The sequence below is a fragment of the Sphaeramia orbicularis genome, chromosome 1 (assembly GCF_902148855.1).
Source record: "Sphaeramia orbicularis chromosome 1, fSphaOr1.1, whole genome shotgun sequence".
Classification (NCBI taxonomy): Eukaryota; Metazoa; Chordata; class Actinopteri; order Kurtiformes; family Apogonidae; genus Sphaeramia; species Sphaeramia orbicularis.
This window is the reverse complement of record NC_043957.1, coordinates 48,429,654-48,442,272: the sequence shown is the minus strand read 5'-3', so window position 1 is coordinate 48,442,272 and position 12,619 is coordinate 48,429,654. Positions and strand designations below refer to the sequence as shown.

The following is a 12,619-nucleotide window of genomic DNA, read 5'->3' as shown; positions in this document are numbered from 1 at the left end:
ACTCAAACTATGAATTATGAAAGAGCTGCAGCATCTGAAACCGACCACAATGAACATTTGACAGATAAACAGTACCACAGTGCTTCAGTTTCAGCTTCACAGTTTGTCGTGTCTTTTATGTATTGTGACTGTCTCTGTCAACTCACCATATATTTTTATAACCAAGTTGTTGTTGTTGTTTTTTTTTTATCAATTACTAGAAATTTCAGGTGACCCCATTTGAATTCCAGGTGACCCCACGGTTGAAAAACACTGATATATTGTGTTAGGTCACTGTGTCTTCATTGTAGAGGCAGAAGAGAACAAAGTGTGTTTCTGTACAATAGACCTAACTGCAGTGAACTTAAAGTATACTTTCTCTGAGTTAGAGCCCATAAAAATCATAGAAAACAGTCAAATATTCTTGTGAGTTGCCTGCAATCATTATCATAGTCCATATTCTGCTAATGCAGATGTAGAGCTTCTCTGACAATGCACAAGACACAAATCTTATTTGACCACTTGGTGGAGCTCAGTGTCCAGATTTAAGAAACACTGCATTTACTCTGATGGGGAAAACTGTGCTGCCAACCCTTCCTAGTTCTTTTACACAATATTTTACACAAAGCAAACCATTTGGTGTTTTCATACATTTATTATCTTGGATCTGATCCAAAAGAATGTCTTTAAAGAGTCTTTTTACAATACTCAGGTGTGTGTTCATTGTTTAATTGCAGATTTTAAATAAATACATTGAAATTCATCATAATAAACACTGTAGGCTTTATAAGAATTACACTTTTTATAATATATACCAGCATGAGAAATAGAATTCTCCACGTTTTTATTTCAAGTGCATACATTACAGATGTTTAAGAGAAGTTACTGATCAATCAGTCTAGACACTGAATGAGCCCTATATAAAAAGAGTAAACAAATCCAGAAATACAAGAAAATACATAGACTACACAAAACATGATTTGCAAAACATATAAATCAACTACCTGTAGTATCTCCACAGCTGGCATTGGAAGCTCGTAGTATTTGCATTTACAAGATGTTGCCTCCGATTATAAGTATTAGGTGCACCGCCTAAACCAAATTATTGTAAAATCAATACATTTAACTTTGAAATTAACCAAATACAACTCTAAACGACCTCTCCCAGATCTAATGGTTACAGTTGATACTCAGTGGACATCTTTACCAAGTTTTGTTTTTAACCTTTTTGGGTTTTTTTTTTTAATGTTTCTCTAGATGTTTCTACAAACGTGGTAATAATATTATAATGATGCCTAGATGTGTCCCCAAATCACTTACTTCATCTGCAGAAAACTGTATGAAACAAAGAGTAGGTATGCTTTTGTCAATATATGATCAGTATTTTGCAACAATGGAAGTTTTAAGTGACATATAAGGCAGATAAGGCATGGAAGCTTGATGTCAAGGAGAATGCCAAACCATAGTGTGAGCTGTAGCATGTTAAGGTGAATTTGGAAATGTTGGGGGCGTGGTTATTGTTCGACGTCATGATTTATGCTGTTTAGTGTAAACAGTTGATTGGCTGAGTCGTTGTAATGGGGGTTCCCTGCCCCAGATTGCAGGGGTAAAACAATAAGTCGGATCTATCACTTTAAATCTTCAATCTCTGGTACGGCAGAGATCATAAACTGTTAGTAGTGCGTGGGAAATATCACCAGACATACCTGGGATACACTGTGTTTCAGAACAGTTTATAGCCGGTTACACGTTGTTACTTATTATAAACCATTCTGTCTACGAAGATAGGTCCTTCATAAGGTAAGTTAGCCCGCTTCTTGTCTAATTGAGCTATAAAACGGTTGACAAGCTAACGTTGACCGCACAAGCTAATGTTAGCTGCATTGTCTAATCGAACCACGACTGTTCGACAGACAGTTAGTAATCATTATGAGTTGACAACCTGATGTGTAACAACTGTACAAATACCCTCCATTAGCAATGTAGTTTACAATTGCGGATAAAGCAAATTTGCCTTTCTTTGTTTTCTTTGAGCTAGCAATAGCATTCTGTTAGTTTCAATGAATTCGACAATGTAAACTGTTTCAAACACAGTGTAAAATTTGTTCAGTCCGTGGGTTAATTTGCTAATTGTACTTGTAGTTTATAATTTACTAGCTGATATTCTCTATTTTAGGTTCTCGTTATGTTAAAATGTATCTATTTTATTGATGTATTACAATTCCTATCAGTGGTCTTAGAGATATGTCTACTCGGTTTTCCCCTGTTCCAGTTGTATATTTTTACATCTATCAGTGTGTCAGCTATACCATTTACTGTGTGAACAGTAACATTCACACATTTGTTTGTGGATATTGTTTCTGTGAAAGATAAATGTCCAACGGCTGAAGAAATAACGACGACGCCACAAGTTGGCTATAGCTAACCTTAGCAGGCTAACCACCGGTTTTGCAAAGCCTGGCTATGCGTTTTATTTGCCGGGCTAGCGTTAGCAATTTAAGATGACACTGAAGAGGCCGGCAAATTAGCTTTAATGACCACTCATTCGTCTCACAGTTACAGTTTACGTCGGTGAGGCAGATTGTTTGGGCACATGGCATTGCTGAATTTTCTGGAACAGTTGCATATAATGCAAATTATAAATCTGTCACGTCATACCGCTAATGAACACGCTACTGATGATAATGGTGAAATGTTGTTAGCATTAGACATGTCAGGCCCAACAATCACAGAGGGCCTGACATACAAAGCGTTACACATTATGTGTGTGATGTATGATTGAAAGTCGATTTAATTGTTCTGTATTTTGTTTTCTACTCCGTCAACTATGATTGCCAACATCAGTCGCTTCCCTTTTTAACTACAGCCGGTTCCCCTCTTTGTCTCATTGGATGGACGTTATGGCGCAGTTGAATGGTAGCTTATGTGTTAGCATACTCGCTGAACAGTCAGCTGTCTTGCTTGTGCTTGATGTGGGTCAGAAGAAATGGACCAAATGAAACAAAGGAAAGCGAAACGATGTTCTCCTTCACGGAAGTGTCTTGATTTACTTTATGTACTCGGTCCTCGTCAACATCCATGTTTGTATTGTGGCACAACCTATTGGTTTTGTCCACACTGTATATTGTAGATTTCGAACTTTAGCTTACTTGTTTATCCTCTTACTTCTTTATTTAATTTATTCTATTTTATTTTATTTTTACTGCGTGCTTCTTACTCACTCCATTTTATATGTATGCATCAACCACTGAAGGAAATTCTGAGTATTGTGAACCCAGTTTACTTACATGGCAATAAACACGATTCTGATTCAGACCACACGTTCGAGTAGTAATACTGTCTCCCTCAAAATGTATCTGACTATAAACAATTGATGTAGATAGCTATTCACCTGCCTTAAATCTATAATTTTCAGTGAAAGCCACAATCCTGAGCTAATGCTAATAAAATATGATAAAATACGTTTGCAATAAATACTATCATGCATTAATGTTGAGTTTTTATTTACACTATTTTGGAGAAATGGTTAAATGTTATTGTCTTGGTTGTAGTCAGACTGAAATGCTTTTCAATTGGGGTATACAAAAATTAAATATTCATACTATTTCAACTAATTTCTGGATTATTTTCTGTTTTAGCACTTAATATTGTTTACCAAAGAAATGGTGATGGAGAAGCCAAGTCCCCTGCTTGTAGGGCGGGAGTTTGTGAGGCAGTATTACACACTTTTAAACAAGGCACCAGATTTCCTGCACAGGTAAATTACTGAAATATCTGATTGAATATGCCAAATCTGTGGATGTTGAGAGAATACTCTTAAAACTTCTTAAATGTTGTTGTTCTTCTAGGTTTTATGGGAGGAATTCCTCCTATGTTCATGGGGGACTTGACCCAAGTGGAAAGCTGGCAGAGGCTGTGTATGGGCAAGCGGTATGTGTCATAGGTTACTAATTCACACTCACTTGAATTATAGAGTGTAATAGGAGTTGGATGGCTATACATAAAAAAACATGCCTGCTACATGCATAGAGCACTAGTGTTCCTGTTATTTGATTTAAATCCATCAGATTTCAACATTGAGTATGAGATGTAAAAGTAACTAAGTTATTCTCAAGTTTTAGATTTGTTTGTAAAGGTAAATGAAATTGATCATAAGTAAGAGAAAGAGGACAACTATGCATTGCAAAATTAATTCTAGCACGACAAAAGTGTCTTTAATTTTAGGAACATGAACTATATTGATGCTGAAGGCAGTGGCATGATTTGTTTTATGTAGACTTAAAATCTCTCTTGGTGACTTGAAGTAAAGTACAAATGTGCTGACTTAAACCAAACTGGCTAATCTTTGCACCTCTAAATTCTTTCTCATAGGAAATCCACAAGAAGGTGATGTCACTGCAGTTTAGTGAGTGCCACACAAAGATCAGGCATGTGGATGCCCACGCTACACTAAGCGATGGAGTGGTGGTGCAAGTCCTTGGAGAACTGTCCAACAACGGTCAACCCATGAGGAAGTTTATGCAAACATTTGTGCTTGCTCCAGAGGTGAGCACTGTTAAGTAATAGTTGTCTGAGATTATTGCACCAATTAGTAACTATCAGAATGACGTTTAGACTTTTATTAGTAAACTGCTTTTTGTTGGTTTTTATAATTCTGTGGCTTTGAAAGAATAGACCGTTTGGGGCCCCTCAGTAGCTGAATGCTTACTGGACATACCACAAAACCACAGCATCCGTGGTTTAACAAGCAGTGGTTGCATGTCATGTTTTCTGCCTGCCCTCACTTTTAGAAAAATGTAACAGAGTAATTTAAAAGTGCATTACTATGCTCTCAAGACACAAAGAAAGCTATTCTAATGAATATACGCATAAAATATTAACACTCACATTGTTGTCCAACACATTTATCCTTTAGGGTTCGGTGGCAAACAAGTTTTACGTCCACAATGACATCTTCCGTTATGAGGATGAGGTTTTTGGAGACTCTGAAGCTGAGCTTGATGAGGGTAATTTTCACAATTAGCCATTTAGAGTTTAGATTCTCTTTTATGAATGTTTAAGATGAGTATGAGTAACCTCATTTATCTGCTTTCTCTCTCATAGAATCAGAGGAGGAGGTTGAAGAGGAGCCAGAGGAGAGGCAGCCATCTCCAGAGCCACTTCAGGAAAGCCCGAACAGCACCACCTATTACGAACCTCACCCTGTCACGTATGCAAAACTTCAATTACATCCTAAATAGTGAACTGGAATGGATTTCAGATTTAGTTTTTTGCTTTGTTTATGGATTTGAAGTGTTTCAGCTTAATTTTTCTGTGGAAGTGAATACATGCTAATTGTGCTATGCAGTAATGGAGTAGAGGAGCCCATGGAAGAGCCAGCTCCAGAACCAGAGCCGGAGCCTGAGCCAGAGCCAAAAGTAGAGGAGATAAAGGCTGAAGTAGATGAGAAGGTTCTGGAAGAGATGGAGGAGAAAGCCCCATCACCAGTTCCTGTGGAGTCTCCACCAAACACCCAGGAGCCTCCCAAAGTATGGCTTGTGTGTCCTTACTCTTTATTTGTTCTGTTTGTTAAGATTACAGACAGGAGGATGCTGAAGATGAGTGCATTTCAGTATCACATGTGAGATGAGTGATTAATCTGATGGACTTTGTACCACATGTAAAGACTTCATATACTTTAAAAGTAGTGACAAACACACAACGTAGCCAAAATGATGTTTGTATTTAATATGAGTGAACCAATGTTTAACAAGTAACCACTGATATCAGAGTGATTTTGGATTGTCTGTCTATTTAGCTTTAAAGAGAGGTGATAATGCTTTACCTAATGGTTCACCGATTGATTGAGTATGATGGATGAGCAATTACTGTTGCAGCTTAAATGATGATGTGTCATGTCCTTTACAGACTTTTTCCTGGGCTTCAGTGACCAGTAAAAACCTGCCTCCCACTGGCACAGTCACCTCCTCTGGAATCTCACCCCATGTTGTTAAAGCTCCAAGCTCACAGGTAATGAATCACCACTGGACATGCATTTCTATGACATGTATATGTTTGACCTTTTTATTTTTTTTTAGTAGAATGAAGTGCTTTATATAAATGGGTCTTTTTTTGTCTGTGATTTTAACAGATGTTGAAACATTGCATTAAATGTTTTTGTCAGGGCTAATGGCAGCAATATGTTTTTAAGTGTGTGTGAAGAGCACTTCACATTAGTGAATGATGCTTTTTTATGTAATGCTCCTGTGAATATGCACTGTTATAAAAGAGACTCAGTAGCACAAATGGCAGTCTTCATTGTTAACTCTGATCAGTTATTGCATGAAGTGAGTTTTGTCTGGTGGATTGTGCTTTTCCTTTATTTTGTTTTGCTTTTTGTGCAATCTTCCTTCGTGCAGCCCAGAGTTGAAACCAAACCGGAGTCACAGGCTGCACCCCTCCGACCTAGAGACCAGCGCAACACGCGTGATAGACCAGCCTTCGCTGCTCGGGGTCCCAGATCTGGTAATAAGACTCTTAAGTTTGTCACAAACAATGAGCAATTCACTTGGTTCATTCTTAACACCTGCATGCTTCTGTCACACAGATGGTGTTGCCTCTTCAGAATCTCAAACAGGAAAACCACACTTGAGTTTTGTGAACAAAGGTAGGCGTTTCTTAAGTACACATGTTGTCCAGTAGTATCTAAGTTCATCTGTAATCCTTTTTCACCATTAGTCTTAAGTCAAAAATGTTGCTTTCTTGTCAAGATCATAATACCCAGTCTGATATGTGTTTGTCTGACCTGCAGGTGGCAGAGGAGATACGGAATCTGCTGATATGGACAGTAGGCGGATTGTCCGGTATCCAGACAGTCACCAGCTTTTTGTTGGCAACCTCCCACATGACATTGATGAGAGTGAACTCAAAGAGTTCTTCATGAGTATGTTTTCTTGAAAAGCAATATTTTGTCAATGGATTTTCAGTACACTTTCTTTTTCTTAAAAATTGACAGTTTTTTTTGTGTCATCATGACATTATTTATCTTCTTTACAGCATATGGAAATGTTGTAGAACTGCGGATCAACACCAAGGGCGTGGGCGGGAAGCTGCCCAATTTTGGATTTGTGGTCTTTGATGACTCTGACCCCGTGCAAAGAATCTTGGGGGCCAAGGTAGAAGGGGCATGTATAAACATTTCATTACCCATTTTCATTCATCTGGTGGTGGGTTTGGTGATAAGCATTTTACTTGACATTGCATGACATGTGACCAATCAAGCTCAAAATTTGAATGACAATCGCTGACAATGTTCTACGCTGAAACTGAGTGCAAGAGAGTGCTCTTCCACAGCCTTGTAACGTCTCCTAAGTTGCAGGGTTTTGAGACAAATCTTGTGGAGAAAATAAATATAGACCCAAGTCAACATTTTGCAAGCCTCAATCATTTTGGAGAGATTGCTCTGCCATTTTCATTAGTTTGCTTGGCTATTTCACCCAAAAACAATTTTGAAATTCTTTAAGTCTTGTTGACATAAAATTGTGGATGGACTATGTGGTAACCAGTGAATGATGTGGGTTGTGAACTCGTGGGGTGATGGTCAGTCTTTGTTTTCTCCTGTAGTGACTTTACTCTTCCTCTTGCAGCCCATCATGTTTCGAGGGGAGGTGCGTCTGAATGTGGAGGAGAAGAAAACAAGGGCGGTGCGTGAACGAGAGACCCGCGGTGGAGGAGATGAACGTCGGGACATGAGACGCAACGACCGTGGCCCTGGAGGTTCGCGAGGCATTGTGGGAAGTGGAATGATGCGAGAACGCGATGGAAGAGGACCTCCACCCCGAGGTGGCATGGCCCCCAAGCCTGGCATGGGTTCTGGAAGAGGCTCCGGCGGTCAGGGAGATGGTCGCTTCACTACCCAGCGCCGTTAAGAAGAGCACCACCTGCAGTGTGGAAGTTGTACCGTGTTCTTCATCTTCAAGCGTTCTCGTTAACGAAAAGAAATCTTCATGTATAAACGTATATATTTGGGTTTTTTTGTTTTATTTTGTATTTGTTTCGTTTTTTGTCCCCTCTTTGCTTTGGAATGTGACACAGCCTGTCAACCATTTGTTTGTGAAATAGACAAAACAAAATAAGCAAACAAAAAATTTCGCTTATTAGTTGTGAGCTGAGCATCCTTTTCGGGTACCTCAAGAATTCACAGACTTTAATTTGTAAATTTGTGAAAAAGGCAAACCAACCAGGAGTAATCTGCCACATTAGGAGGGACTGATAAGACTTCAACAACGATAATACAGCCCATCATTTGGAAAAGAGATTATATGCCTTGACCTAACTGGGGCGCTGCTTCACGAAATCCACATGAAATTGCACATTTTATATGGTAGTTTTCTGCCCGTTACTGTTGGAAAAGAGTGAGATGCAAAATTTGTGCAGTTCCAGGGGAAAAGCTTGCCTTTTACTTTTTTCCTTTTGAGAGACCACTGCTTCAAAATTGCATAATGCACTCATCAATATGCACTAATGGGTACTTTTTGTCGTGTTACGTTGACATCCATGCTCGGAATGCAGCTGGAGAGACGCGTTTGTCTCAAAGCGATACGACTTACTGGGGCAGGCCTCATTCACAGCCTGTCTGCTGTGACCAATGTACTTTTCACACTTCTGACCCAAAACTACGCTTCAATTACTGCTGGATGGACAAGATAACAAGCAAATCTACATTATATTTTTCCTCATTTATAAATAATTACAAAAAAGCTCAAATCCTGGACTTTCACCAAATGTGTGGGGGGACAAAGGATAAACAAAGTTGAACAATAGAAGAGTGGTGGTTATGATGGCGGATCGCTCTGTTTTCTTTTGATTCTGAGTTTTTTCTTCATGTTTATCCCAACCAGCTTGACCGCAAACCTGGGATGGATGACCGCTCCCTCCCTCTTCCCTCCCTCCCCATCTTAAAATGTGGAGTAACAGAATAAATGTACAGCAAAAACCATAGTTTACTATATGCTTTGTTTTTCTGTGTATATTTTTCATTTCTGTTGACTTGATAAAAGCATGATGGTGCCTTCTATTTCACCTTTTCGAGTCTTACTAAAGCGCTGCGGCTCGAGGCTCGCTGCCTCCTAATATAGAGCAGCTCATTTTGAACTATTATCTACTGGGAGCAGATTTAAAACTATCAGTATTCACATCTTTGAAGTTGTTTTCAGGTGCATATTTCATTATTTTCCATACTGTTTTACTACCTAAGATAAATCTGCTGTGAGATTTTGTACATTTGTTTTGTGTGTCTGTTCTGGGTTTTGTAGAGACAATAGGTGCCTCGAGTTCTGTTTGTTGATAAATGGTTACGAGGTTCATCTGAAGAACTACTCCCAAAAAAGGTACATTAAAAGATGGTGATATTAAAATGCTTGGTCCATGGTTTAACAAGTCACAGCTTCACACAACAATGCTTACAGTGAAAGGTTTTTGGAAAGAGGTATTGTTTCAGCCTGAACATAGTTTTCTCAGATCGTGGCAGCACTTCGATTTAATCCCAGGACACAAGTTGTCAGACTGTTTAATGTTTTTTTCTCGGCAACAATTTTGTAATGATCTGTGTGGGAGGGCTGGCCATTGTTCCAGCTCACAGACTAGCAAATAATTGTGCTCACTTTTCTAGTTGTTTATGCGTTTGTATTTTCATATGCTGATTGTTCACTGTGCTGTTATGTTCATTTATATTTCCACTTGAGGCAATTCTAATCCGATTGCTCCTTCTTGTCCACTTACTTTTTTTTTTTTTTTTTTTTTTTTTAAACCACTTGGTAGGGAGGGAAGACCTCGGTTTCAGCTGGAACGGAAAACATGAGATGTTCTTTTGTTGTCTTGCACTGAAATGGGACATGAGATTGATGTAGCATTTTTGGACAAATATTAATATGAGGTCTTCCTTGTCTGGTGGTATTGCACTATTTCCAACATTACTGGGACAATCTGTAAGTTTGAATACAGCCTCCAAATTTCTCATCTGGCAATGGAAAAAAAAAAAAAAAGATTAGTGCTTGTTTTGTTTTCAGCATGAGGTAATGATTGCTCGCTCTCACAGTTGGAAAAAAAATTAAATGTACAGACATGACATATTTAGTATCATTTTTCCCCAGTAGCGCTCAGCTCTGTCTTGTAATTGAGATAAGATATTTTCAGATAGTAGAAATAATTTTGAAAAGAGACTATTAATATGTTGCAATCATACTTTGACCTTGTACTACAGAAAGCTTTTTTTGGTCATTGTGTAACAGAAGGCACTCATGGGTGCCTAGATCCCAAATGTTTATATGTCAGGTAACTGGTTAATATGGGTACTTGACTGCAGTCATACTTTTATAGTGACGATTAGACAACAGTGTGGTGAAGAAGAGCCATCATGCTTTCAGACTAATCTGTGCATTACATTTAATGGTGGTAAAAATGTTCAAGCATATGAATTTATGGTTGGATAGAGTTTTTTTTTTTTTTTTTGTTCCACTTAAAAATGACCCACCCATTTCCAAACTAAAAAAAGAAAAATAGTAATAAAATGAAAAACAGCTGTAAATTTATTTTCCTGTGGTTGAAAATGCAGTAGAGTGGGTCCTCATTGTGAATCATTCCAGTCCTATTGAATGAAAAGAAGTACCTTCTTGGCTTTTGCAGGTGCGGTAAACAGTTGGCAGCCATTTTAATTTACTGTATTTACCCTTAACTTGTCGCTAGTACAAAACTGTTGCAGGTGGAGAATCTTTGCTTTGGTTTTTCAGTTTTTATTTTACTTTTGTTTTTTCTTTCCTTTCCATTTTGAATGTGTTGGACTTAACATACAATAAACTACTGATATCAGCACCACTCATACCCTTCTGTCATGTTTACAGGTTATTCTACAAATAACAGGTGTTGCCATGTGACAGTAAATGAAATGGAGAGCCTGGGTAAAAATCTGATATGTCCCTGGTGTTTTGCATTTTATGTGGAGATGAGATACTCCCTATTTCAGACATGTCATGTAAAAGGACAAACCACTACTATTTGTTTATTGGAGTCGAGTGATAAATGCTGAGCACGTAAAATGCTTTTATGCAAATATTTTTCACGTCACAAGACAAGCTTGGTTATATCCTGACTTTTATTTTGCAAGTGTTTTCACTTTTGACATTTAGATTTCAGAATGAACTTGCACAAACACCTTGCAAAAAACTAACAAATGGAAGCATTTATGTGAATCCCTAGTACAAAATTGCACATTTTTCAGTCATTTTAACCATGTTACCTCGAGTATGATGATTTTTTTCCAGTTGCTGTCATCAAATGGCACTTAACATGATGGAAAAGCAGACCTTTGAGCCTGGAGGGATCCTCTGATTTGCGGTTGGATTGCTGAAAATCCTGCTGCTCTGGGGAAACCTGTACAGCAGACAGACCCATTGTGACGTGGGGAGAAAACCAGGTGCATCCAATGTCTGGTGAAAACCCTGGACCCCTCCATGTGCAAACCTGGTGTTATTAGCAATTTGGCCACAGACATGGGACCCCCGCTGACTGGATTAGGAGGTAGAACATTAACATACACCATGATGGACAGGTAGCAAATGAGTCTTCTCCATTGTTAATGGAAGAACGTGCAAGAAAACTGATGGAGACTGGAGATGGAGGGTTGGTATCGGTGTCCATCAGATCAACTGGAGTAATTTGACACAGGGTTTTTTATTATCTTTTCTTTCAGCTTCACTTTTCTTCTCAACAACAGGGACACATGCACAGGTTGCACCTGCATATGCAAACATGATTTCTGTTCCTAAATCAGTGAGGATGTCACCCACTTCTAAAGACAGTTGGAGGGAAAAAAATAGGCTTTTTGACATTTCTGTTTTTCTTTTCTTATTAAATGTGTTAGTCTTTATTCACTATATGCTGACGAAACATACATAGTACCTATCAAGGGCTTTAAAAATTTTTAATAAAATATACTGAAACAAACAAAAAATATTTATTATAAATATTTCAGTTGACACTTATTACTAGTTTATAACATTTCTGCAAGCCTTTCCAAAACCTCTCCTAATGTAAATGTGAGTTTTTCCATTTATTGTATAAGAAGTTGAAAATTTGTATTATATTATGTTTATACCAATTATACTGTTTTTAGAGACATTTGTGTCATCTTGAAGACAGGTGTTTATTCTATAAATAACACCCCCTGTCCTGAAACACACAGGTTTATTGAGGATTTAACATTAACTAATAAAAATGTGAAATTCAGCTTCACATCCTTAAATACAAAAGAAAAAGCAGAGCTACTGCACTTATTATTGCCACTGCTAGAAGAAAATATTTCCTGAAGACCCTATGTGAAGCTTTTTAAAACAAGCTATTTGTGGAAATGTGTTGTTTTAAAAATAAGGTGTTTTTGTCAGCACTTTTTTCCGTAAGTTTTTGTATATATTATGTTTATATTTAGTCATATTGTATGGGCTCTATGCACAGCCCCACTACTTTCTGAACTTCTTTCCTGTCTTTCATTATTGGACGCACTGATCAATCCAGGTGTGTCTGCTACTTCTTGTTGTGACCACTGTGGTCAGGCACACCTGGAATAATCAGTGTGTCCAATAATGAAAGACAGGAAATAAAGGAGCTG

At 38.1% G+C, this 12,619-nt stretch overlaps 1 protein-coding gene across 2 annotated transcripts; it reads left to right on the top strand.

Annotated features, from left to right (window-relative positions):
• The first annotated feature begins 1,581 nt into the window (after positions 1-1,581).
• On the top strand, positions 1,582-10,834 carry g3bp2a (G3BP stress granule assembly factor 2a). Of its 2 annotated transcripts, none has more exons than XM_030140297.1 (13): positions 1,582-1,779; positions 3,618-3,736; positions 3,828-3,909; positions 4,351-4,524; positions 4,895-4,985; positions 5,083-5,188; positions 5,327-5,507; positions 5,887-5,988; positions 6,378-6,483; positions 6,566-6,625; positions 6,770-6,901; positions 7,015-7,142; positions 7,605-10,834. In XM_030140297.1, exons 2-13 carry the CDS (start codon positions 3,642-3,644, stop codon positions 7,884-7,886), a joined length of 1,539 nt encoding a protein of 512 aa, XP_029996157.1. In that variant the 5' UTR covers positions 1,582-1,779; positions 3,618-3,641; the 3' UTR covers positions 7,887-10,834. The 2 variants fall into 2 exon arrangements, with proteins under 2 accessions (XP_029996157.1, XP_029996163.1); XM_030140303.1 differs by having other exon boundaries at positions 1,583-1,779; positions 7,015-7,133.
• Positions 10,835-12,619: the final 1,785 nt, after the last annotated feature.

What these genes read in the sequence shown, in the direction of transcription:
- g3bp2a (XM_030140297.1), top strand. Translation starts at nt 3,642, where the DNA reads ATGGTGATGGAGAAGCCAAGTCCCCTGCTTGTAGGGCGGGAGTTTGTG. An exon ending in AGGCTGTGTATGGGCAAGCG is followed by an intron (nt 3,910 to 4,350) that starts GTATGTGTCATA and finishes TCTTTCTCATAG; the next exon opens with GAAATCCACAAGAAGGTGAT. An exon ending in ACACCCAGGAGCCTCCCAAA is followed by an intron (nt 5,508 to 5,886) that starts GTATGGCTTGTG and finishes TGTCCTTTACAG; the next exon opens with ACTTTTTCCTGGGCTTCAGT.